At 45.5% G+C, this 27060-nt stretch overlaps 1 protein-coding gene across 4 annotated transcripts in view; it reads right to left on the minus strand.

Moving 5' to 3' along the window:
• The window catches only part of BCAN (brevican), a 48373-nt gene extending 21462 nt beyond the window's left edge, over positions 1-26911 (minus strand). For 2 of the 4 annotated variants that reach the window (XM_088659086.1, XM_035098775.3), the window contains exons 1-5: positions 26570-26688; positions 6568-6657; positions 5900-6292; positions 3991-4165; positions 578-705 (exon numbers count right to left, since the gene is read on the minus strand). In XM_088659086.1, coding sequence (XP_088515212.1) covers positions 578-705; positions 3991-4165; positions 5900-6292; positions 6568-6649 — 778 coding nt within the window. In that variant the 5' untranslated portion in view covers positions 6650-6657; positions 26570-26688. Of the gene's footprint in view, positions 1-577; positions 706-3990; positions 4166-5899; positions 6293-6567; positions 6658-26569 lie in introns of all 4 variants that reach the window. The other 2 variants (XM_035098774.3, XM_035098773.3) reach the window with 2 other exon arrangements.
• Positions 26912-27060: the final 149 nt, after the last annotated feature.

A 27060-nucleotide genomic window follows, 5' to 3' on the forward strand; every position in this document is an offset into this window, starting at 1 on the left:
AATCTGTCCTTTTATTTAAAATGCATCTCTGGGTTATTTGTGGGGCCTGCCTGGTGTTCTTACATGAGTAGAATGTATGCTTTTATTTAAAATGCATCTCAGGGTTATTTGTGGGGCATAGGAATTCGTTCATTATTTTTTTCCAAAATATAGTCCGACCTTGCACAAAGTCTGAGGGACAGCAGACCGGCCCTCTGCTGAAAAAAATTGCTGACCCCTGATCTATGCATAGGCATGAGATATCATTTTGTAATATTTTAAGTGGTATCTCATTTGTTGAGATTGAGAGAGACTAAAAAGGGAAATTCCGCCTCATGGAAGTCCAGAGCTCTTCACTGATAGTAACCTGCAATGTTGTGGTAGTATGCTGTGTTGTAAGCTCTGATCTGGAGGAAGGGGTGGGGTATAAAACAAGGACATGAATGAATGAATGTCTGGTTGATGGGCTGTATTTGATGGAATGGATCACAAGTTCAGCAGGCAATGCAATAGTTAGCTACTCTATACACCCCACAGCAAAAGGCAACATGAAGACTCTGATTTCAAAGGGCAAGGATATTTTGGCAATCTAACTCACCATACAGTTCTTCAGCATAGCAATAGACATCATACATGTCTTCTGGGTCCACAACCCCATAGTTACGGACGCCCGGAAATCCATCCATGTCTCCGTAACAGGCTTCACGAGGGGTCTGTATGGGGTACCTGAAGATAAGAACAGTGTTCGGTGTCATAGCCCCAGACTAGGATGAATCAGAGCCCTCCACCAATGGCGGATTGGGGAAAGAGATGGAGCTTCTCACTGGCATGTTCCACATACAGCTGCTGTCACTGGGGCTAGCAAGAACTTCCCTGAACCTCAAGGGGACCCCTCTGTCACCAGACTCTGAGGACTGCTTCAGAGAATCCTCAAGGGTCAGAAGGGTCAGTAGAGATATCCCCACAGCTTGTAATTCCAGGGCCTAGAAGGAGCCAATGGCTAAAGAGGAAGGCACCACTCAGGGAGGATGACTATGGCCCAAATCTGAGGCCTAGGGAATGTCACAGAGAACAGCCCTGGTGATCCCATTCAGTATGAAACATTTAAGCATTAACTGCAGTTGCTGAGAGCATACCATTCAACTTTGCATTAATAATGGCATATGCTAACTTATATTTATATACACCTCTGGGAAATTAAGGTGGTGGGTGGGTGGGGTCTCCTTAGTGCTAAGCTTTATGGTATGCCCTGCTGCCCTATAAGCAATGGAAAACATCCTGGTCAAAGCTTCCATTAGAACAGACATGCACAATTTCATGAAGGGAACCAGGAACCATAGGAAATCTGGCTTCTCATGGTTCTTTATTTCCCAAGAAAGGCCATTAGCATCCAGGGGCACCACGACCTTAAACTTCTCATGGTTCCTCAAAGCAGCATCAAAGGTGTGCCTGAGGCTCTCCCATGAGCCACCCCCACCCCATTACTACCAGGTAACATTTGGAAAAGAAAAGTGATGGGGTGGTGTGTTCTCTAGTTGGACTGCATGCCCCCGTGTGGTCCCAGTGACCCCACTGGGAATGTGAGGTTTTGAACAGGTTCTTCCTTTAAAAAAATTCTTTTCAAAATGACCCCATTTTAAACAGAGCTGCAGGGAGTTTGAATTTCACTTATGCAATGCCTACAGAAAAAGCAGGAGGGATATTCCACAATGTCAGTGCTAGTTTCATAATGTGTATAGCCCTTAGTCAATATTGAAAGAGCCTGGCTGTTGGATCAGGCCAAGGACCCAGGTAGTCCAACCTCCTGTTCACAAGCAGTACATCATAAGCACAATGGCCACCTTCTGGCTCTATTCCCCAGCAATTGCTATGCAGAGAGACACCGTGCCTCTGATCCTGGAGGCAGCATAAATCTTGGGCTTTTATAGCTCCATAAAAATGTCACCATTCCTGAAATTCAAAGCTAATAAAAACAACCAGTTCTTAAAAGATGGCTTGAGTCACATTTTCTCATTAGCACTGCATCAAACACCCAGTTCCAAAAGAGGCCAAGCCCTCCCTATCCTGGAAAGGTTTCCACCACCTGAAAGCCACCCCACCTGCCTAACCTCTGATTCAGCCTTTGTGAGCCTGGTATCCTCCAGATGCACTACAGCTCCAACCATACAGCCTGGGCCATACAGCCTGGGGCTGATGGGATTTGCATTCCAAAATGACTAATGGGAGTTGCAGTCTAAAACATCTGGAGGGTAACCAGGTTGGGAAAGACTGCAGATGAAGTTCCTCTGAAGACAGGCATTTCCCAGTACTCTTTCCCCATTGCACAAATAAATGGTACGGTGTGTGTGTGCATTTTTGTGCATCACAAATTACAGCGCATGAGTGCGGAATTTGCCATCTGGAGTTGGGAATCCAGAATGCTGGCCTTCCTTTGATAAGAAAAATAAGTGATAATGGGAGGAGGGGTCACTAAATTAAGGATTAGGCAAATATGTGGAGGACTGGTCTCTCAATAGTGATGAGCCACGAGAGCTGCACGTAGAGCCTGCTTGTTCCAGGGCAGTCTACCCATGATTACTGGATACATCTGGAGAGCACCAGGTTGGGGAAGGCTGCTCTGTAGGTTGCAGAGCATAAGATAATCTCAAATAACAGAAACATTCTATTTCCAGATTTCTGATCCATGTGTGTACATGTATACACATGTATACATACAAGGTCTCTGGCACAGAGAGAGAGGTATTTTCTATCATTTGCTGCTTGAGATAACCTTTTAACAGGAGGACTGCAATGGTCTGAGCAGGACCTCACTGCCGGGCTACATTTGAACATATTTCATATAGACAATTTTGTATGGATATTTATTTGGACATGTGGATGTACTGGTGGTAACTGTATCCTCAATGTGAGTTGATGATTTTATTATTATATTTCTTTATCATATCTTACTGTATTTTTTAATTATCATGTCTTACTTTTTAAATAACCATTTTAAGTATTTTTTTAAATTTGTGGATAAAAAGTTGATTAAGAAAAATACTAGAGGAAGACTTTCAAATGGTAATTTATTTGTTCCCAGCAGCCAGAATGGTAATCTTCCAATAGCTGCTTCTATTGATGTTTAGCTTTCTAAAATTTGGAAGACAGCTACCATGATTAAATTAACAAATTTGATCAGAGGAAGAGAAGGTAGGTAGAAAAATAACAAGTTTGCAGGAGAATGAACTCCATTTATTCTCTCTTGGAATTATAATGTGAAGAGCTTAATCTCGTGGGTTCGAGCACCACATTAGGCAAAAAAGAGATTCCTGCTTTTCAGGTGGTTGGATTAGATGACCCTCATGGTCCCTTCCAACTCTAAAATTCTGTAATTTGATTCAGTCAATGCATATCCATTATTGGGGGCATATAACATAATTTATGTAAACTATAATTTATCATTCCAAACTTAATTGTATAATGATTATTACCACAGGTGCCTTCATTCTATACCAATTCTACAAGAAAAGAATAACTAGATATATAAAAGCCTGGCTCTTTGAACTGTAATTATTCTATATATGTACTTGAAAAATAATTTTAAATATAAAGAGGAATGTTGAAAGAAAGAAAGAAAGAAAGAAAGAAAGAAAGAAAGAAAGAAAGGGGCCAGTTTGACTGATATTCTATTCATTCATTATGTCACTAATTCACACTTTAAAATTTAATAAAGAAAGCCAGTGTGGTGGTTAAGTGTCAGACTAGGACCTGGGAGACAAAAGTTTGAATCCCCATTTGGCCATGAAGCCAAGGGTGACCCCTGGGCCAATCACTGCCTCTCAACCTAACCTACCTTGCCGGGTTATTGTAGGGATTAAATGAGGAAGAAGAGCAGGAGCACTATGTATACCACTTTGAGCTCCTTGGAGAAAAAGGTAGGGTATAAATGCAATTAATAAAGAAATGTCTATGGATAGCAGGACATTTTCCACCCCATGCCACTGACCGACCGAGCTTCGAAGTCCCACCTACCTGACGGTTTGGTCGGCGATCCAGCCTGCATCACACTGCTCATAACCACTGAGATAGGCAGCATACAACTGCTCCGGTGTAGCAATCTCAGCTTCTATTCTGGTACAGGCCTCCTGAGCCTTGGCAAAGGTGTAAGCATAGCGGGTAGAGCCTTCCCGATAAAGGAACACAACTCCTAGAATATGGGAGAAGGCATCATACATTTAGAGCAAATTGAAAGTGCATTGCTTTCCTCCAATAATCCTGGGAACTCTAGTTTTCTACGGGTGCTGGGAATTGGAGCTCTGTGGCGGGTAAACTACAGTCCTAGGATTCTTTCCAAGGCTGTCAAAGTGTTATAAATGCGCTTATATGCATGATGTTGAATCAGCTTGTGTGCATCCAAAGGGGTCAGTAACCTTTTTCAGGCATGGGCCGGTCCACCGTCCCTCAGACCATGTGGTGGGCCGGACTATATTTTTTTTTGGGGGGGGGGGGAATCAAACAAATTCCTATGCCCCACAAATAACCCAGAGATGCATTTTAAATAAAAGCACACATTCTACTCATGTAAAAACACGTTAATTCCCAGACCGTCCATGGGCCTGATTGAGAAGGCGATTGGGCCGCATCCGGCCCACGGGCCTGAGGTTGCCTACCCCTGCTTTAATCAATCCAATTCTGCTGGGTGCTTTGCCAGCAATGAAGATCTAGCTTTTTATATGATTAGATAAGTTCATGAAGAGTGGTCCCTCGGTGGCTGTTAGTGATCGTAAAGGTTTAGTGGAATCTCCATATTCAGGGCAGTATGTATTTGAATACATAAGAAGAATGTGCTATGGGATCAGGCATAGGGTCCATCTGGTCCAGCATTCTGTTCTCACAGTGGCCAACCAGATGCCTGTGGGAGGCAGAGCATAACCATTGTTGCTAGCAGTCATCAATAGCCTGCTCCTCCATGAATTTGTCTAATCTTTTCAAGTCATCCAAATCAGTGGCCATCACTGCATCCTGTAAGAATGATTTCTGTAGTTTAACTATGTGCTGCATGAAGAAGTACTTTCTTGTGCTGAATCTTTCGACATTCAGTTTCCTTGGATGTCAACGAGTTTTAGTGTTATGGCAGAGGGGAAAAAACCTTTCCCTATCCACTTTCCCCATACTGTACTATGCATAATTTTATAAACTTCTATCATGTTGCTTCTTACTCACTACTTCTCTAAACTAAAACAAGGCTATCAATGGTTACTAGCCACGATTGCTATTTTCAGGGGTGTAGCCAGGATTTTTTTGGGGGGGGGGGCAGGGCCGACGAGATTGGTCAGATAGTTAAGTATTTCTATTGCTTTACTTGATCGGCGGGGGAGGCAGCTGCCCCCCTGTCCCCCCTTGGTTACGCCCATGACTATTCTCAGCCTTCATGGTCGGAGGCAGTTGCTAGGAATCCCAAGTGGGGGAGAGTGCTGGGTGGGCAGGGGGACTGGTGTTTTTCAGTTCTGAATGCAACATGGCTTTTTTTTGTTAGTTCTGAAACTGAATAAAACTTAGGGCTCATCCAGACTTCTACTTCTCCTGCCGCTTTCCTCTAGGAAAACGTGGTTTTACTGCTGAAATAAGTAAACACCAATTGGGTTTTCTGCAGACTGGTGTTTTCTTCAATTCAGTGCTAAAGTGCAGGTCTTTCCAATGAAAGCAACAGAACCAGTAAAAAAACAACCAGACCCATGCCTAGAAAACACAAGACAAGCCACACAGACCTGTGCTTTCTGGCATAGGACGAGCAAAAGTGTGGCTGAGTCCTTATATTCCCCTCAACCTCCGCAATTAGAATGGGTGTTTCCTGAGATCAGGCCTAGTGCTATGGGACTTGAATCTGCAATAAACACAGCAAGCCCTTTCAGCAAGACACTCTGGCAGAGCGCAACGTTACCTTTGACCTTCACCTGCAGCAGGTCATGCCCATCCTCGATCCCATGTTGGACATCACAGCGATACACCCCGGAGTCGTTGGATCGCAGTTCGCTCAGGACCAAGGTGGCGTCTGTTGGTGAGTCTGGATAAAAGGGCAGGGAGACTCTGTCGCGGTAGGCTTCGCTCACCTTCACCTTCAGGCCCCGAGCGACCAGGATCTCTGCTTCTCTGCCCTCTGTGATGAAGGTCCACTTCACACGGGGTGCCCCTTGGACAGCCCGGCGGCCTCCAGTCCCGGAAGTGGGAAGTGGATGCAAGTAGGTAACATGGCAGGGGATGGTGAGGCTGCCAGAAAGAACAGCTCGGACTGGTGGGTATTTGGCAATGGAGACCCGCAGAACTTTGAGGTCATCTGGAAGGGAGAAGCAGAGAAAGCACATGTTTAGGAATAACAGCCCAGGGCCTCAGTCTTAGGCTGCATCATTTTATACACCCCCTGTAACAAACTACAGTTCCCATGATTCTTTGGGAGAAGCCAGGCACGTTTAAAGTGGTGTGATACTGCTTTAAATGTTCCGTCAGAGGGGGCCTTAGAAAATCTTGTTGATCTACTGGAAATCTCCCAGAGATTTATCAGTAGATCCAGTTCTGCCTGCTGCTGTAGACTAGCCCCAAGTTCCCAGTTACCTGTGCTTTCCCTGGAGAAGCTGAATGCATTTGTGAAAACAGCCTGGGCAAAGGTAGAGAATACCAGCAGGATATACGCCATTATGGTTTCTGTCAGGGAGAGGGAGAAATATAAAAAGTATTAGAAAGGTAGGCAGAAGAACATCCAAAACAAATGCCAGCTCCAGCATTCTTCCAAGTACCTGAAAGAAATAAAAAATAATAAATGTCTTTGTTGGGCTGTTTTTCCATAGAAGATTTTTTTAAAAAAGAAATATTTTAATCCTAAAGAAGTGAACTGGAGGATAAACTTTGTTAGTTTAACACAAAGAGGCCATTTGTCCTAACGGAATACAGTATTTATTATTTTATTTATTCATTGTATTTATATCCTACTTTTTTTGTCAAAATAGCTCAAGCATACATTATCGCCCCCTCCCCTCATTTAATGCCCTATGAGACAGGTAAGGTTTTGAGGCAGCGGCTCAAAGATCACCCAGTGAGCTTCATGAACAAGTGAGGATTTGAACCCTGGTCTGAGTCTAACACTCTGTTATTATACCTGATCACAGTCCTGGAGTTCCCTTGACTGTTAAACCTCTCTGGGTATTGTGAGGGGAATAGTGGGGCTCCTAACAAATTTAATCACCCTTAACAAACTGCGGCTCCTGTAATAGCACATAGGAAGCTGCCTTACACCAGGCATCCCCAAACTTCAGCCATCCAGATGTTTTGGGCTACAATTCCCATCTTCCCCGACCACTGGTCCTGTTAGCTAGGGATCATAGGGAGTTGTAAGCCAAAACATCTGGAGGGCTGCAGTTTGGGGATGCCTGCCTGACACTGATAAAAGACCCATTGTTCCATCTAGCTCAGTATTGTCAGGTTCTCCAGGGTTTCAGGCAGGGACCCTGTTCCAGCTTCACCTGGAGTTGCCAGAATGAGCTACAGCCATAACCAGAATTATTTGTGGGAAGCCATGACTGTTTAAAGTGGCTAGATAGTGCTTTAAATGTATGGTGCAAATGTGGCCTTAAAATACCCATTCCCTGGTGATATGAGGAGTCTAAATGTAGTCCAAAGCTTTGGGAGGGCACCAGTTGGCAAAAGCTGCTCTTTGGCATCACATGGTGCCCAATGAGTGGAACCAACATCCTTGGAGCTGTAGCCAAGCTTTCCCTTGGCACAGAGCAGTGGCGGCCAATAGGTAATTGAAGTTGCGCTTGCGGATCAACTGCTATCAGGGAAAATGTCAGACAGCAAAAGACATTTCGCTGGCACATTCTCCAACCCCACCATTGTCTAGGCCAGATTCTTCTGAAGGGCAGACTCTTCTTTACAAGTACCATGACCTTTCGTCAGTACTGTCTGAAGTGTTTCTGCATGACGGGCCTTGTTTCACTCGCTTCATTGAACAGTATCTCCTATAATTTATTTCTAAGCGGCCTTGGCACAGCTCGTAGCATCACCCGCTTTGGCATTCTTGCAAAGACTGTTTCATCCCAAAGTCACAGAAGACAGACAGTCTGAGGCAGGCCAATTTGGGGTAAGGCTTCCCATTTAGGTTCTGGATCAGGCATCCCCAAACTTCGGCCCTCCAGATGTTTTGGACTACAATTCCCATCATCCCTGACCACTGGTCCTGTTAGCTAGGGATCATGGGAGTTGTAGGCAAAAAAATCTGGAGGGCCACAGTTTGGGGGTGCCTGTTCTGTGTGTTTTTAGCTCAGCCTAGGGCCCAATTTCACTTAAATCAGCCAACTTGGTGCCCTCCAGATGTTGCTGGACTACAACTCCCATATTCCTCAGCTAGCTTAGCCAATGGTCAGGAATTATGGGAATCTGAGTCCAACAAAATATGGCCTAGCCTAGACAATTAGCCTATGTATTATTTATTTTTAATACAAGTACTTATATAAATTGCAGCTGGAAAGTAGCATTGTAGAGGAGGCCTCCATTTCTCTGTGTGAAAGGGAACAGGAAATGCCCCTTCTCACAAAGGCAAATTGCTGCAACAAACTCATCATTAAGAACAAAGTATGTGTTTTTTCTTGATAACATTTATTTCTCATACACAAGTGGATTCCAGATCTAAATCAACTGATTAAGTGACCAAAAGTTCATATGATTATTTCACCGAGGCTGCAACCCAACCTCATTTTCCCAAGCACAAGATCCACCAAATTCAATGGAACTGTAAACATAGGTCACATTCACACCATATACATTTAAAGCACCATGAAGCAGTCATGGCTTCATCTATTCTAAAGGATTCTGGGAGCTGTAGCTTTTTAAGGGAGCTGAGGAGTTGTTAGGAGACCCCAATTTCCCTCCCAGAGCTACAATTCCCCATGTCATTAACAATCAATCACCCTTCACAGGAAACACTGGAAATTGTAGTTCTGTGAGAGGAATGTAACAACTCTTAACAACTCTCAGCACCCTTAACAGACTGCAGCTCCCAGAATCTTTTGAATGAAGTAATGACTGCTTCATGGTGATTTAAATGTATGGTGCGAATTTGGCCTAAGAGTCAACTGCTACCCCAATTAGCTTCTGCACATGCAACGGCCACCATATTGTTGTACGTAGCAAAATGGCCCCACAGTGGGAGCTCTGAGGAGAAAGTTAAAACACTCCAACTTCAAGTCAACACCCTGAGAACTAGACATCCTCTGCAGAGCTCAGCAAAGCGAATTTCAACTGGAAATTCTGAGGAAGCCCCTAAATTAAGAGAGTGGCCAACTTTTATGCTCTGTGGTTCCTGAGAGCTTTTTAATCATACGTCTCTTTAGCAAAGCTTCACTGGCTCCATTTGGGCTGCCACCACCGCCACCCAGGCCCAGAGAAAAATGAGGTCTCCTTCCCTCCGATTAGTCACAGGGACGAGGCCTTTTTTAAGATTCCATTCAGGCCCCATGTCCTTTCCTCATTCCCTGTTTGAATGTCGGAGACTGGCCAAAGATTCTTTTATTCCCTTCTGCCTTGTTAAAGAGTTATTATTTGGAAGGAGAAAAAGAAAGAAAAAAGGGCTATGGCAAGGGTGGTCTTTTTGTGCCAGGGGCATTCAGAAAATAATGCCCTCACCAGAATGCCCTCTTTTTTTCCTCCAGAGAATAAATCTTAACAGGTTCTCAGGCAGTTAATGTTGTACTCCCCGCCATGTTTGACTTTGTGGCGCTGTGTTTTCCTGTACTATTTCTCTCTCTGAATCCCATGGTGGGAATGAAGTACAAATAGGGAAGGTTATCTGACAACAACACAGGCAGAATCATCCCACAGGAGCCCGAGTGTATGAAGGAAGAGCTGTATCTGGGGCTGGCCTGAAACATTTTGCCGCCTGAGGTGAATGACAATATGGCGCCTTCCCTCCCATTCCATGTACGACAGCCTGCCGGACTGGCAGTTGAGTCTTAATTGGGTGCTAGCTCCTGGGCAGCACCCTCCATGTCACCTGAGGGAAGCAGGTTAGCTTAAGGGGCATTGGGTAGGCCATGGGGCACACACACAGCTTCCTCCACTTCCTGCCCCTCAGAATCTGCCGCCTGAGGCAGCTGCCTCATTCTGCCTCACGGTAGGCCCTGTATCTTAACTTGTGCTTTCTGTGGGTGGTTCCATTTAGTCAGGAGCTTATTATGGAGTCGGTGCTGCTCATGTATTTAAGTTTTTTGCAACACCCGTACAACACTGGCATCATCAAAATGCAGGGTTGTGTTCTGTTATTTCTTTCCTTCTACATTTGCTGGGGGTGGGGGTGGGGTGGAAATCAATAGAGAAAAATAATCTGTCATATGTGTGGCGATTTGGAAGTCTCTACCGATACACCCCTACTTCTGTTTGCTTCCCACCTGAGCTGAGCATAACCTACGCCATTTTGTTTTTTTTCCAGTGGCCCCAATGATAGAAGCAGCCTATTTCAGTTGCTGTTTGTGGAAGGCACCTCCCAGTTTCAACAAACTATTTTCTAATCTAAAGAGTGCATTTGAGGGATTACCTCAGAGATTGTAATCAAAGATATACATTGGGCTTTTACCATAAAATTAATAATAATAATAATAATAATTCAAAGGATTTGCGCAAGACCTCTTTTTATCTCTTGTGCAAGCCTTAGACAGATACATGTTACTCTTGTGCAAGACCTAAATTTTTATTAAAAACTAAATGGAAATATAGGACGAGGCCTCAAATATCTGACAGACCACCTCCTTCTAGTGTCATGATGAGAGGGAGAAAAACTTTTCAACATCTGCTTTCTGAATGTCATGCATTATTGTATAAGCGTCTGTCATGTCATCTCTAACTCACCTTTTCTCTAAACTAAGAAGTTTCAAACATTACTATGTATATGTATGTATGTATGTATGTATGTATGTATGTATGTATGATCAAATGAGAATTCCTAGTGCTTTGAGGGGAAAAAGAACAAGAGATCATGTAATTTCAGAATCTCCAGGAGAAAACTCCAAAAATTGAAGAGAAAATCAGATGAGAATATTTTGGGAAGCGGCCCTTTTGAAAACTTGGATGAAATTTGGCCTGACTGAATCTTTCTCTCCAACATTAGCTGTAATTAACTTGCCCGCAGGCTGAGTTTGCAAGATTAAAGCCAGCCCTCTCAATTGCAAGCTACTTAATTTTCACTCTGATCCATTCTCTGACTTCTCAGCAGATCTAGGAACAAATTTCTCAGGTGTGGAGAGATTTAAAGCAGCTTCAGTGAAAGAGGTAAATTCTCATTTTGTGGGGTGGGATCTTCAAATAGTGGCCCAGGTGAGCAGAGAGTAGTTCCATGTGAGCCTGAGGAACTTCAGCTTCCCCGCTCCGTTTTTCAAAAACTTCATTTAAGTAGCTTTTATTGGGAGCCATAAGAAAGCACTGTTACCACTCATATTAGCACCGTGTAGCTCTATGGTTATCCTAAGCCAGGAGTTGAGAATCTTTTTCAGCCTGAGGGCCACATTCCCTTCTGGACAACCTTCTGGGGGCCACATGCCAGTAATGGGCGGGGCCAGAGGCAAACATGGACTGGGCAACAAATGCAATTGTTACCTTTCTACTGGAGGCTGATTTCTTCACATGCTCACACTTGTTCTTCATCTAGGGAAGTAAGAGGCATTTTCAGGGTTGAAGGACACATCCCAGCCAAGCCGAAACACTCAAAGAGGGTGTGAAGCAGGGGCAGTGAAGTTTGTGGGCTGGAGAATGTTCTGAGGGCCGGAAAGAGAGGCTCAGGGGGCCACATTCTTTCCCTGGGCCTGAGGTTCCCCACCCCTTTGCTAAGCTCCCATGTCCAAGATTCCAGTTTATTTATCATCAGCATTAATTTAATGGCATGTGTGTGCCAAGTTCCTCCAAGGATTTCTGGCTGGCATACAAAAGGGCAGTCCTGTTTTATCCCTACAGCATCCTTGTGAGGTAGGAGAGACTTGTGAGACAGGGACTGGTCTGAATATATCTGCATTCCTGTTCTCTCGCCAAAGTCATCATTGCCACCTCTGTGGCTGCCTGCCTTGTGCTGGAATTCCCACTTAGTTGCAGGGCCGTCTTGAGCAGATCGTGCGCCCTGGTGCTCAGGGGCGGAGATCGCTCCGCCGCCCGCCCCGCCCTCGCAGGGCGCAATTGGTTTCCGAGCGGCGCCCTCCTTGCCAGGCCGGCGCCCATCTTACCAGCCCCGCGCCATGGTGCACTGCACCACCGAGGGTCTATGAAGAGCCGGCCCTGCTTAGTTGCCACCATTTTATGATCCACTCTTCCCCCCCATACCCCGAAATGATCCCACGGAGGTGTCCCCAGCTTCCCCTTCCCCCATACCTTAAGGACCACATTTTTGCCTCCTTGGGAAAGTGTGCATGTGCGCAGCAGAGCCATGCATGTGTATGAAACAGATGTCCAATTTCCTCTCCATTCAGAATCATCGCCCCTTGCCACAGTCACACCATCCTTTTAAGGCACTATGATACCACTTTAAACAGTCAAGGTTACCCCAAATAATTTTGGGAAGTGTAGTTGCTTAAGGGTCCTGAGAGTTCATAAGGAGGCTAAAATTCCCAGAATTCTCTAGGAAGAGGGACTGACTGTTAAACCATTCTATACCTATAGTTTCAATGGCACAGCACAATCCAGTTCTGATTTCATACTCGTGAAACAGTTATTGGTCTGTGGTTTGAGCTTCCTTTTAGCTGGCCAGGAGAAAACAGAATCTCTTAGCACAAAATTCTCATTCCCCCCCCCCCAAGAGACATTTAAATCAGGTATCCCCATTTTCATCCTTTATCTACACAACAGCCCTATAAAGAAGGCCAAGAAGAGAAATAGTCCCCATGTGCATTATACATTTCAAGCAGTACCATACCACTTTAAATAGCCCCCAAAGAATCCTGGGAGCTGTAGTTTGTTAAGAGTTCTAAGGACACGCCTCTTCCCTTCACAGAGCTACAGTTCCCAGAATTCCCTGGGAAGAGGGATTGATTGTTAAACCGCTCCGGAAACTAGCCCTGTGAGGGGGAACAGGAGCCTCCTAACAACTCTCAGCACCAAACAAACCATAGCTCCCAGAATACTTTGAGGCGAGCTGTGCCTGTTTAAAGCGGCATCCTGGTGCTTTAAATGTACAGTATGATGCAAATTCAGCCTTAGCTTAGCTCACAAAGGTGCCCTGTGGCCATACAGAGAAAGAGAGGAAGCCGTCCGTGTTAAGGCTCACAGAAGTAGCGTTCTGCAGCTGCAGAATGAGTCAGCAGCATTGTGTCCAAGCCCTGGCAAATGTCCAAGAAGAAGCATCATCCACACAAGCTATGATGATGGAAAGCCCTCACCTTCCTGAGGGAGCATTCCCTGCCCTTCCACTCATGCAGCAGGGGCCGAATGACAGGTGCACTCAGGCATCTTTCCAACTATTTCAGAGGTGAATGGAGGGGCATGCTTTGAACATTTTCGCCTGCACACTTAAAGACCGCTATCTCAGCCCCCACCGCCTGTGTTTGTGTATTTTATCTGCAAAAAGGAGAAGTCACTCGTTTTCGATGCTGTCATGTGTACGATTCCACAAAGTCTGCAGCGTTTTATATGCTGCTATGGAAATCTGAGAGATGGGACGAGGCAAAAATGAGCTGAAGGAGCATAGGGCCATGTTCCCACATGTGTTTAAAGCACTACAGTACCACTTTAAGCTTCTCCCAAAGATGTCTGGGAGCTGTTGTTTATTACGGGCACTGAGAGTTGTTAGGAGAGTCCCTATTCCACTCAGAGCACTACAATTCCCAGAGTTCCCTGTGAAGAAGGATTTTTAAACTACTTTGGAAACTGTAGCTCTGAGAGTGGAATAAGGGCCTCCTAACAACTCTCAGCACCTTAGCAAACTACACTTCCCAGAATACTTTGGGGGAAAACATGACTGTTCAAAGTGGCATCATAGTTATTTAAACATGTGGTATGGATGTGGCCAAAAATGAACACTGTTCATCCTCAGAGCTTTGCACAACATCCTCAGATCTTAGCCTCTCCCCCCCCCCCCCGGCAAAAAAACCAATAGAATTCTAGGCTGCATCAAGAGTCTCATAGCTGCCAAGTCTCCCACTGAAAAATGCGGGATCAGCAGCGGCGCAGCACTGGAAGTCGCTTCTACGCATGTCCGGACATGCGTAAAAGCATCTTCCGGTGCCACTCTGCCCGATTTTCGATGCCCAGGCATGGGCAGAGCGGCACCAGAAGTCGCTTCTACACATGTCCGGACATGCGTAGAAGCGACTTCTGGTGCCGCTCCGCCCATGTCTGGGGACCGGAAATCGGGCTGCGCCGGCACCCAAAATGGAGCCTCTCTGGCAGGTAGGAAATCCGGGGGATTTACAGGATTTTTTCCAATCCGGGCTGCCAGCGGGAAACTGTTAATATGGGAGTTTCCCGCGAAAAACGGGAGACTTGGCAGCTATGATCAAGAGATGTCTGGTATTCAGATCAAGGGAAGTATAATAGTATCACTCTTTTCTGCCTTGGTCAGTCCCTATGTGGACTTCTACCGTATTTGCAGTTCTGGGCACCACAGTTTAAGAAGAATGTTGACAAGCTGCAAGGTGTGCAGAGGAGGACAACCAAGATGATCAAGGAAGGGTCTGGAAACCAAGCCTTATGAGGAACAGTTGAGGGACTTGGGGATATTTAGGTTGGAGAAGAGAAGACTGAGAGGTGATATTATAGCCATGTTCAAATATCTGAACGGCTGTCTCATGGAAGACAGAAAAAGCTTGTTTCCGGCTGTTCCAGAGGAAAGGACCCAAAGCAATGCATTCAAATGACAAGAAAGAAGATTCCAACTGAAAAATAGGAATAACTCCCTCTGTTTGACGGTGGAACAGGCTACCCTGGAAGGTTGTGAACTCTCTCCTTCATTGGAGATCTTCAAACAGAGGTTGGATGGATCCTTCATTTGTGACTCCTGCTTTGCAGTAGGTTGGACTAGATGACTTTTGGGGTCCCAACTCAAAAATTCTATGATGGATATGTATCCTCATAGTACGTATCGGCAAGTTTCTACACCACTGCTGATTCCACTTTGGAAAGCAGACCAAGTAATAAAAAACTCCAGGAAGAATTTCAGATGGCAAGGCTTTGGGTGGCATTCTTGGCCGCACCCCGGGCTTTTCTTTACAACTGACCTGTTTAAACATTTCTATCAAGTGGTCTAACTAATTGGAATGAAAAGACTTCCCATCATCACAGCTGCAGTTCTCTCTCACACACACGACTCCAGAAGTTGGCAGGTTGAAAATCAACAGGGGAGGAGGGAGCTGCCTTGTGGGGTCAACAGCGGGTGGAGGGTGTTGCCCCGTGAACACACAAACACACCAAGGTGCCCACTTAGTTTTCAGCGCTCAAGCTTGACAACAAAGCAACTGAACCTATAAATCTTTGACTTTGGCAAGGGGCAGAGAGAATGTTCCTGAGCCGGCTCTAAGGAACCGCGGGGTGGTTGGTATTGAGGGAGGGAGATAAGCCCCCAAATGCCCAGGAAATGTTATGGCAGCAGGAAAGAGAAATTGGCAGCAGCCTAAAAGGGCGGATGTGGGCCATCTCCTTGTGTCTGCAGCCAGAAGTCGGGCATGTGGTTTTTTGGACTGCATCCTGGGAAAAGAGGAAGGTTCCAGATGTTGGACAGAAGATGCTTCTAGCTGTTCTGAAGCCACTTTTCTGTCTCTGTCTGTCTCTCTCTCCTCCTCCCTTGTCCCCGGCTACCTTGCTCCTGTTGTGAATCACTGTCCTGTCACACACAAACCTCCTGCCATTCTTCCTGCTTATGAAAGCCAAACCCCACCCCAACCTGGTTGCCTCTAGATCAGGAGCTCTCAGAGTGGGGTCTGTGGGCCACCACTGGTGTGCAAGCTTCATTCAGGCAGCTCTCAGTCTTCCGTCGATTTCTGAGAAAGTCCTTTTTAAAAAACAAAAAACCGAACATATTTTACCAATTTTAATATTTTGTTGGAAGCCGCCCAGAGTGGCTGGGGAAACCCAGCCAGATGGGCGGGGTATAAATAATAAATTATTATAATATTATTATTATATATTTTTTCTTTAGAACAAGGAATTAACATCAGAAAAAGTCCTTCTTCACGCAGCGCATAATTAAACTATGTAACTCACTCCCACATGAGGCAGTGTGGTTTTAAAAGAGGATAGGACAAATTTATGACAGGGAAGGCTATGGATGGCTACTAGTCACTGTATGTGCTCTGCCTCCTCATCAGAGACAGTAATGCTTCTGAATGTCAGTGGCTGGAAGCCATAGGAGGGCAGAGGGTTCTTGTGCTCGGATCCTGCTTACAGGTTTCCCATGGGGGCATCTGGCAGGCCACAGTGAGGACAGGATGCTGGCCTAGATGTGCCATTGGCCTGATCCAGCAAGCTCTTCTTATGCGACTGAAGAGGGAAGATGGACCATCCATCAAAATTAACTATTCATAGCGGTTTTAATTATATTTGTATCACTTCTTTTATTTCTTGTATTGTATTTTATTGTCTTACAATCTGAATTCTATGCAATGCAAATTGTAGCACCATCTGTAAGAAATAAATTAAACAATAGAAACACAATTAAAAATCATAATGTATCTAGCACAGCACATTGACAATTGCTACAGCACATGGAAGGATCTGAGCGGTCTGCCAAGAAACCCTCAGCCTTTTTCAAGTGGTCCATGGGAAGGAAGGTTGGGGAGCCTCTGCTCTAGAGGTTGTCTGGACTCCATCTGCCCCTTCAGTTTGGCCAGTGGTCAGAGCTGATGGGAGATAGAGTCAAAAACATCTGGAGGGCACCAGGCTGGCGAAGGCAGTATTAAGCAAATAATATATTCCTGGGGCTGGAGGGAGCTCATTTACACAACCTTTCTACAATAGATAGACTGGTCTAGACTGATGACCAAGCAAATCTGGGCAGTTGCCCAGGGTCTTTTGAAGCCTCTGGGGAAGCCAACCGGGACCGGAGGTCTCAACAACCTGCTGGCACAGCTACACACTTTCCTGAGAACAGCTAATTTGGCCCAGTCTACCCACATGGCAGAATAAATGGTAATGGGCTATGAGTTTGGGTGCTACCTCTTGAAGGAGCCACACAGTGGAAAAACAGTAGAGAAGGCCTGACACTCATTTTCTGCATGCAAAGAGGTATTCGAGCGTGTAGTGACACCTTTTTTTAAAAAAAGACTTGTGTGCACAGTGCAACTTATGGAACTCATGGCCACTGGATGGCCAATCATGGCCACTATCTTGGATGCCTTTAGATAGAGATTAGACAAACAGAGGAGGAGAAGTCTATAAGTGACTATTTTGCATGATAAGCAAACAAAACCTCCATGTTCGAAGGCATTCTACTTCTGAATAACAGGTGCCAAGAACAGATAAAAGGGGTTTTCACTCCTTGATTGTGGTTTACTTCTGCTGGAAAAATACATTGGCCTTCCCCAACGTGGTGACCTCTAGATGTTTTGAATGACAGGGGGAAAGGGCTATTGAAACCCAAAGCTGTGTGAATGCACTTCTGCTCCATGATAAATAAACAGAACCTCCATACAAATGCCAGGGACTGAGCCTGGAACATTCTGCATGCATAGTAGGTATTCTACTACTCAGCTTACTCAAAATAAATCAAGGTTCTAGTCCACATGGTTCTGGGTAAATTGCTGATTCAAATTGGAAGCAGCTTTCTACTGAGTCATACCGTTGTTCCACCTAGACCAGAACTGACTACTAATAAAACATTACACCCTTGGCAAACGTTAATAAGAGACTATATATTTGAGAAGACAACTGTAGTCAGACCACGAGACCATTTAGCCCAGTATTGTCAGCACTGACTGGCAGCGACTGTTCAGGATTTCAGGCAGGATACATTCCAAACACAACCTAGAGATGCTAGGGAATGAAAGCGGCAAAGGGCATCATCTGCCACTGAGCTTTAAGGCCATCTCTAGGCCATTTATAAATGCCTTGCTCTTGTCCTGCCTTTGTGTCTCTCCCCAGGGACACATCCTGCCTCCTCCTGCAGCTGTTTCTGCCTTTGCAGCATCACCAAATGCAAGTCCCAAAGGAACCTCCTGCTGCAGCAGCTTAACCTGAAAAACAAGGCATTTCAATCCACAAGGCGCCCAGCTTTTGAGATTGCACAAAACTGCTCAAATACTTTCAAAGCCATCTTCACAGCCTTAAGGACTGGAAACTTGGACTATTTCTTTTTCAGTTGGAATTGAGCTCCGATATTTCAACTGCCTAGGGGCCTCCACACAGGGTTTAATCCAGCACTGTTCCCAACCCCCGCCGAGAGGATTTGTTTGGCTTGTTCCAAAGCTTCTGAGAATTGAAATGTCCCTGCGATGGAAGAGGAAGAGAGTCTGGCCAAAAGCTGGCTCCCTGAAGGCTGGTTGGTGTGAAAAGCCTACTCTTTGTTACATTGCGCTCCATCCCCTGAATGCCAATTTCCATGCCACCAGCTGGCATCTCAAAATGGCCCCCCCTCCCCTGCCCCTCCTTTGCCGCTAGGAGTAACTTCTTCAAAAACTTACTGGGGCGTTTCTAGTTTAGAGAGCAGGCAAATGGGAGGTAACGTTATACTTTTATAAAATCATGCATGGTGCAGAGAAAGTGGATAGAGAACATTATTCTCCCTCTCTCATAACACTTGAACTCACGGGCATCCAATGAAGCTGAATGCTGGAAGATTCAGGGCACAGAAAATAAAGTCCTTCATCAGCACATAAACTATGAAACTCCCTCCCACAGGAGGCAGGGATGGCCACCATGTTGGATGACTTTAAAGGATAGGATAAATTCACGGAGAAGACTTATCCATGGCTTCGAGCCATGATGGCTCTGCTCTGCCTCCACGGTTGGAGGCAATAAATGCTTCTGAATACCAGTTGCTGGAAACCAGAGGAGGGGAGAGGGCTCTTGTGCTCAGATCCTGCTTAGAGGGTTCCCACGGGCATCTGGTTGGATGAGAACAGGATGCTGGACTAGTTGGGCCCTCGGCATGGGCGTACCCAGCGAGGGGCAGGGGGGCAGCTGCCCCCCAGAAGCAAAAAAAAATTACCGTATTTTACGGATCATATCCCGCACTTTTTCCCTCCAAAAACTGAAGGGGAAAAGTCGCTGTGGGTTATGGAAATCAGGCTGTTTCTGCCCCCTCCATGGCTGCAGCCAGCAACAGGAACGTGGGAGGGGGGAGGAGCAGCCTGAGCTGGGGGGGGGGGCAGGCAGGAGCTCCTTCCTTCCATCCATCCATCCTTCCTTCCCCCCTCTTTCTTTCTTCCTTTTTCTCCCTCCCTCCCTCCTCTCTCTCTCTCACCCCTTCTTTCCCTCCCTCCTTCCTTCCTTCCTTCTTTCTTTCTTTCCTTCCTTCCTTCCTTCCTTCCTTCCTTCCTTCCTTCTTTCTCTTCCCTCCCTCCCTCCTTCTTTCCCTCTCTCTTCCCCTCTCTTGCCCCCCCCTAGCTTTGATCCTGGGTACGCCCCTGGCCCTCAGCTTGATCCAGCAGGGCTCTTCTTAGAGGAAGGGAAATGCCTTATACCGTGTCTGTCCAGTGGCCCATCCAGCTCAGTATTGCCAACACTGACTGGCAGCAGGATTTCAGGCAGGAGTCCTTCCCAGCCCTACCCAGAGATACCATCAGGGACTGAACCTGCGACCTTCGGCTATTGAGTTATGGCTCTTCCCCAGAGAGCCACCCAGCCCCAGAGAGAGAGAGAGAGAGAGAGAGAGAGAGAGAGAGAGAGAGAGAGAAAGCCTGACCCATCCAGTGCCAATAAGGAGGGCTGCCAACTGATCAGGAAAGAATAGATCAGATTTTCCCTTTGTCTTTACATTTGATGTGTAGGGATTGGCATGGAAGCTCTGTCACTTCCTTTTAGTGTCTGCATATGATACTGATGTGAAAAGCACAGCAAAACCTGATAACACAGATACACCCAACACATCAGAGAGGTAGAGGTCAGCAGCCAGCAGACCCTGGAAAACAGATGCCCCACCCTACAGGTGACAATTCAACAGCAACAGAAGGATGTAGAAGGGCCTGATACGCTGAACCTACAGAGTGCATTTCCTTCTCGGGGTCTTCAGGATAAATCTGAGGCCAAGAGGCCATAAATGAGGCAGGGGGCAGCCCCAGCCATCTCTGCCCCCATTCCAGCCCTTTCTTCTCCCATTGCCCTGCTCACATTCTATAGGGGGGGGGAGACTCAGTGAGAGAGAGGTGGGCACCAAGACAGAGTTAGGCATACGGCGCCAGCGTGGTATAGTGGTTAGAGTGTGGACTAGAACCTGGGAGACCAGAGTTCTAGTCTGCACTTGGTCCTGAAGCTCACTGAGTGACCTTGGGCCAGTCACCCTGACCTACCTTGCAGGGTTGTTGTGAGATTAAAATGGAGGGGGGGGAGAACTATGTATGCCACATTGAGCTTCTTGGAGGAAAGGTGGGGTATAAATATCACAATAAATGAATAAAACAATAAATACATTTCAAATACAGTTCGCATTTCAAGACGGATCTATCATATTCACACTTTCTGAAAAAAGAGGAGAATAATTAATTACCGGAAATTAATGTACTACCCTGTACCTGGATGTCTCAGGGCGGTTCACAGAATAAAATTGAAATATAAAACCACAAAATACATAATCAAAATAAAAACAACCACCACCACCCAATAACCCCCTGTGAACTGAAACTAAGGCATCCTCCGAAGTCCGCGCTTATCTGAATTTCATGAGAGAGTTTCCCAACCAAGCAGTGTTTACAAAAATTGTGTGCATTAATTTTAAACCAAACTTTCCCCTAATACATTTGTGAAAGTCATATACAAAAATGCATTCAGTTCAGAGAAGTTGCCAGCAATGATGCGTGCATTAGTCAAAACGGCAAACAAAAATACTTCTATTAGGAAAGATACAAATGCTGAGGAATTTTCATGAGAACTTTTTTAAAAAAAACAACAATTGCAAGTTGCTGCAGAAATGTAAAGAACTGAATTGAAGATTGGAAAAATGGGAATAATAATAATAGTAATAATAATAATAATAATAATAATAATAATAATAATAATAATTTATTATTTATACCCCGCCCATCTGGCTGGGTTTCCCCAGCCACTCTGGGCAGCTTCCAACCAAATATTAAAAACAGTACAGCATCAAACATTAAAAACTTCCCTAAACAGGGCTGCCTTCAGTTGTCTTCTAAAAGTAAAATAGTTGCTTATTGCCTTGACATCTGCTGGGAGGGCGTTCCACAGGGCGGGTGCCACTACCGAGAAGGCCCTCTGTCTGGTTCCCTGTAACCTCACTTCTCGCAATGAGGGAACCGCCAGAGAACCGGAGAAGCCGACAGATCTTTCCATCCAGAGGGTGCAAGAATAAATTATGTTCTAAAAACACATTGGGAAATGGAACAGAATTCCTACATTGGAGATGCACAGGAAAGAGTTAAGGGACGGGCGGGATAAATGGTGATGCAAGACTCCGCCCTCTAGTCCATCTGGCCCCACCTTTGCGCTCCTAGGCTTCGCCCCTCAATCCCTATTTGACCTGAACAACCTTTCTTGTGAAGGGTGGGGAGAGGGAGACATGGACACTGTGGCACGCCTTTTCACTCCAGCCTTCCCTCCACCTGGTGCCCTCCAGATGTTTTGGACTATAACTCCTATCAGCTGCAGCCCCTGTGGAGCCGCATCCCAGCAAGATTCTTCCAGGCACCCCAGAATCAGTATGAAGGTGACACCCTTTTCCTCCCCTGTTCTGTTCCACTTGCCACAAAAATGGCGCTAGTATTCAAAGGAAGACTGCCCGGCTGCCTCTGCACATGACAGAGGTGCTAAATATAAAGGGGCGGGGAACGTAGTGTGGACAGCTGTTTCATGTTCTGCTTTGTGGCCATGTAAACTGCTATCTTTGTTAGTGTTGCCTTGTTTCATAGAATCATAGAACTGTAGGATTGGAAGAGATCCCAAAGGCTGGTCCCTGACTGGTTTCAATACTTCCAAACAAAGGAGATGTTCAAAAAAAGATAAAGAAAGAGGATATGTACAAGAAGGATCAGAATTTGAAAAAGTGGTTTTGGGGGTCTAACAAAAAATTAATCTCTAAAATATATAAACTATTGCTAGAGAATGGGAGACCAAAGATGAACTGATAAAGGAGGCAATGATAAAATGGGCTATTGATATTGGGCATAATGTTGAAATTGCTGAGTGGGAAAAATTATGGAATTTAACAATGAACTTCTTCACATGTTATCAAATAAGAGAAAAAATGCAATATAGATGGTATTTGACACTGGTCAAACTGGCTAAAATGTATAAAAGAGGCTCAAAACTATGCTGGAAATGTCTGGAAGTAGAGGGTACATTTATTCATTTATGATGGAAATGTAAACAGGCAAAGGAATTTGGGGAGATAGTGTACAACGAGCTAAAAAATATATATTTAAATTCACATTCCCCGATAAACCGGAAGCATTCCTTCTAGGCATACCTGGGAATGAGTTACCAAAGAAAGCCCACAATCTATTTCTATATGCAACAACAGCTGCGAGGATAGTAAATGTAAGATATTGGGAACAAAGAGAGACCCCCAGGGAAAGAACAATGACTAAATAAACTAACTGAATATGCAGAGCATGCCAGTATGACATCTAAAATAAGAAATCAAGATGACAAACAGATGAGGAGTGAGTGGGAGTATCTAGAGGAATATTTACAAAAAATCGACCTCAAATATAAATTCCAAGTAGGGGATACATTGTGACCAACAGCTGACTATATAAAAGATACGAGAGTGTGGAAAGTAAGGTGAAGGAATTAATCGATATGCAGCTAAACAAGATGTAAAAAGAACTGTCATGGAATGCTGGGTGGGAAGTCAAAAAGAACTATTGTATAAGAATGGGAAATGGTGTAATTCTAAAACTGAAAACATTTCTACAAAAGGAAGTGATCCCAAAGGTCATCTAGCCCAACCGCCTGCAATACAGGAATCACAGCTAAAGAACACCTGACAGATGGGTAGGACTGATCCTTAAAATCACCCTGGCAATTGTAGATCTGGGAGGGGAATAGGGGGTCCCCTAACAGCTCTCAGGACCCTCAACAAACTACTGCTCCCAGAATTCTTTGGGGGAAGCCATGAGTGTTTAAAGTGGTGTCATAGTGCTTTAAATGGGACATGGGGGGCTCTGTGGTCTAAACCAGAGCCTCTTGGGCTTGCCGATTGGAAGGTTGGCAGTTCAAATCTGCACGATGGGGTGAGCTCCCTTTGCTCCGTCCCAGCTCCTGCCAACCTAGCAGTTCGAAAGCATACCGGTGCAAGTAGATAAATAGGTACCACTGCAGCAGGAAGGAAAATGACGTTTCCGTGTGCTCCATAGCTGCCAAGTCCGGATCGTAAAGATCCGGGATCGGCAGCGCGCGCATAACCGGAAGTTGCGTGACGCAACTTCCGGTGGCGCTTCGCCCTTCTATGGGCACCAGAAAATGGCGGCGCCAGCGCCGGAAGTCGCTTCCGCGCATGACCGGAAACACGTAAAAGCGACTTCCGACGCCGGCGCTGCCATTTTCTGATGCCCATAGAAGGGCAAACCGCAACCGGAAGTCGCGTCACGCAACTTCCGGTCATGCGCGGAAGCGACTTCCGGCGCTGGCGCCGCCATTTTCTGGTGCCCATAGAAGGGCAAAGCGGCACCAGAAAAATGGCCGCCGGGAAGAAGCAAATTAAAGGGACAATGTCGGGATTTTCCGCCAAACGGGAGACCGCCGGGAAACGGTAAGAAAAAAGGGGTTTTCCCGGCGGATACGGGATACTTGGCAGCTATGGTGTGCTCTGGTTTCTGTCACCGTGTTTCTGTTGCGCCAGAAGCAGCTTAGTCATGCTGGCCACATGACCCGGAAAGCTGACTGTGGACAAACGCTGGCTCCCTTGGCGAGATGAGCACCGCATCCCATAGTTGCCTTTGACTGGACTTAACCATCCAAAGGTCCTTTACCTTTACCTTATTTAGTGCTTTATATGTACAGTGTGAATGTGGCGCCTGTCATTCCACAGGTAACATGCCAATTAAACTGTGCTTAGTCATCACTAGGTGACCTGCAAGAGTTGACTTAATGAGTAAACCCTAGAGCAGGCATCCCCAAACTGTGGCCCTCCAGATGTTTTGGCCTACAACTCCTATGATCCCTAGCTAACAGGACCAGTGGTCGGGGAAGATGGGAATTGTAGTCCAAAACATCTGGAGGGCCGAAGTTTGGGGGTGCCTGCTCTAGAGCTTAAATCTAATTTTGAGAGGGAGGGGTTAGAGAAAAGTAACTCATAAAGTGTGCCATATACAGCTGATAGACCCAAGCAGCTGTTGCAAACACACCAGGAACTAAACCCCCTTGAACACAGTGGCCTTTGCTTCCAAGAATACAGCAGATCATGGTTCAAACCGCTACCCTGCCAAGAATCTCACAAGGTGACCCTGGGCAATTCTCCATCTCACAGTGTAGCCTGCCTCACAGGATTGTTGTGAAGATAAAATGAGTGCTCAGCAGATGGACACTGAGCTCCTTGTACAAAATGTGGGATAAACGTAAAAATAATGATAATAGTAAGACTCACTAGCAACACCCTAACTTGATTTTTCCAACATAGACTATTCTGGATTGAGGAGTCCAGGGTTCGGGAGGTGGAATTTGTATCAAAGTTTGGCTAGTTTAGTTTGAAATATTAATTTCACATGGTGGCCTTAAAATTCAGCCATAGAAGCTTAATAAACAAAGGGCCAAAGTTCAGCTACACTCGGCAACAGAAACTTTAAAAGCCCACCAGTTTTAGTGAAAGAAAATGAAGTACAGGACAGCAATGTAGAACCTCCATGTTAAGAGTAGTATAACTTTTGAGATACCTCAGACAACAAGGACGGGGAAGGACCAACACTTTCATGCCTTGATTGGGACAGTTTCCAGAAGAAGCTTCTTGCTTGGCACTGCTGGAAACAAGATACTGGGTTGATGGACGCTTTGCCTGATCCAGCCAGCCAATTAATACCTATGGGAGCACTCAAAATCCGCCCTGTGTTTCACGCAGGGATTTGGATTTGGAAATGGGGGATAAAAGAGGCCAATGGAGCCCTGAGCCCTGAAAGATAAACTGACTGACTGTAAAGACTTCCACGCTGCTGTTTTAAGGCAGTGCAATAATCCACCCAAATCAAGGTTATGCCCTTCTGGAAAATGAATGATCTGCAAACAAGCCAGAACTGCAGCCACAGAAGTTTGAGGGTTTTTTTTTTTTTGCACTGCATTAGTTTGTCTCAACGTTGGCAAACCCTGCACCCCCCAACTCCCCCCAACCTTCACTATAAAACTAAGACACACAGCTGATTTTTATGCTATATTTTTATCCTATATTTTGGTTGTGACAAATGTACCATATACAACCTTTAAAATAAAGAGTTGATTAAAGGGGGGACAGCCACCCAATCTTAAACAACTCCTCACCCACAATAACACAACCACCAGACTTAACATGGACACTGGTACCAGAGCCTGCAATAAACCCAGATGCCAACTTTGCTGCCACATACACCCAGACAACACCATTACTGGCCCCAACAACATCCAACATACCATCTCAGGACTATTTAATTGCTCATCCTCTAACATTGTGTATGCCATCAAATGCCAACAGTGCCCTTCAGCTCTCTATATTGGACAAACAGGCCAAACCCTACGCCAAAGGATAAATGGACATAAATCTGACATCAGGAACCAGAAGACAGAAAAACCAGTAGGAGAACACTTCAATCTCCCAGGACATTCTATACAAGATCTCAAAGTAGCTGTCTTACTACAAAAGAATTTCAGAAATAGACTGGAAAGAGAAGTTGCTGAATTGCAACTTATCACCAAGCTCAAAACCATGGAGGGACCTGGTTTGAACAGAGATATCGGGTTCTTATCTCATTATACATGATAAGCGATCTTCAGCCATCTCAACCCTTGCTTTTTCATGCAAAACCATTTGCAGTCGTTTGCGGTCATCAACAGCTATCAGTCAGTCAATCACCCATTTCCACCACCCTTCTGAGTGATCCCCCCTCCCCATCCCCACCCCTCCCCACCCCTTCTCTACATAAGTGCCTGGAAACTTCCATTTCACTGTATCTGAAGAAGTGTGCATGCACACGAAAGCTCATACCAAAATAAAAACTTAGTTGGTCTTTAAGGTGCTACTGAAGGAATTTTTTTATTTTACTTCGATCCAGACCAACACGGCTACCTACCTGTAAAGGGGGGAATTGTTTCTGAGAACAAGGAACCCCTATGTCATTTGAAAGAGCTTTTCACTGGTGGGTAAGCCCCCTGCCCCACATGCTGCCCCCACCAGCTTTGGGGAAGATCCCCTCCCCAAACCTGATAATGTTACATTGGGGGTAGGGGAATCAAACTGCAAATCACTTAATATTATATATATATATATATATATATATATAAAATTACTTTCATTACTTACCAGTTTTACTGGAGAAAGAAAGAAAAAAGAAGGAATCTGTAGTTTGAACTAGAATTTAAAAAAACGTTGCAAAATAAAATAAATGCCCGGCTTCTTGCCTGCGCTATAGAGGTTCCCGTGGATGGAGGAGAGAGAACTTTTCCTTCGCAGCTCTTGGAGCGAGGCTGGATGTTGCAGTGGGGCAGCAATGCAGGGCTGGGAACTGCAGCAGCTTATTCCAAAAGAAGAGGAAGGGTGGAAAGGAGCCCGGCGGCGGCCAGGAGGAAAGAGTAGGGCACACACTCTTGTCGCCCTGATGCAGAAGGAAGAGAGGGGAATCCTCCGCTCGCGCTCTCTTCCCCTCCCACTTAAAGGAAAAGGAAGCACGAGGGTGAGGCAGATGCCATCCCAATTCACCCGCTGTGCCCGCGAGGAGCTCCAAAGACAAGGCTGGGCGTGTGTGTGTCTGTGTGTGCGCGCAACCCAATGCACCCTTAAACAGCGAAGCTTAT

This window comes from Zootoca vivipara, chromosome 16 (genome assembly GCF_965207765.1).
Source record: "Zootoca vivipara chromosome 16, rZooViv2.hap1.1, whole genome shotgun sequence".
Lineage (NCBI taxonomy): Eukaryota > Metazoa > Chordata > Lepidosauria > Squamata > Lacertidae > Zootoca > Zootoca vivipara.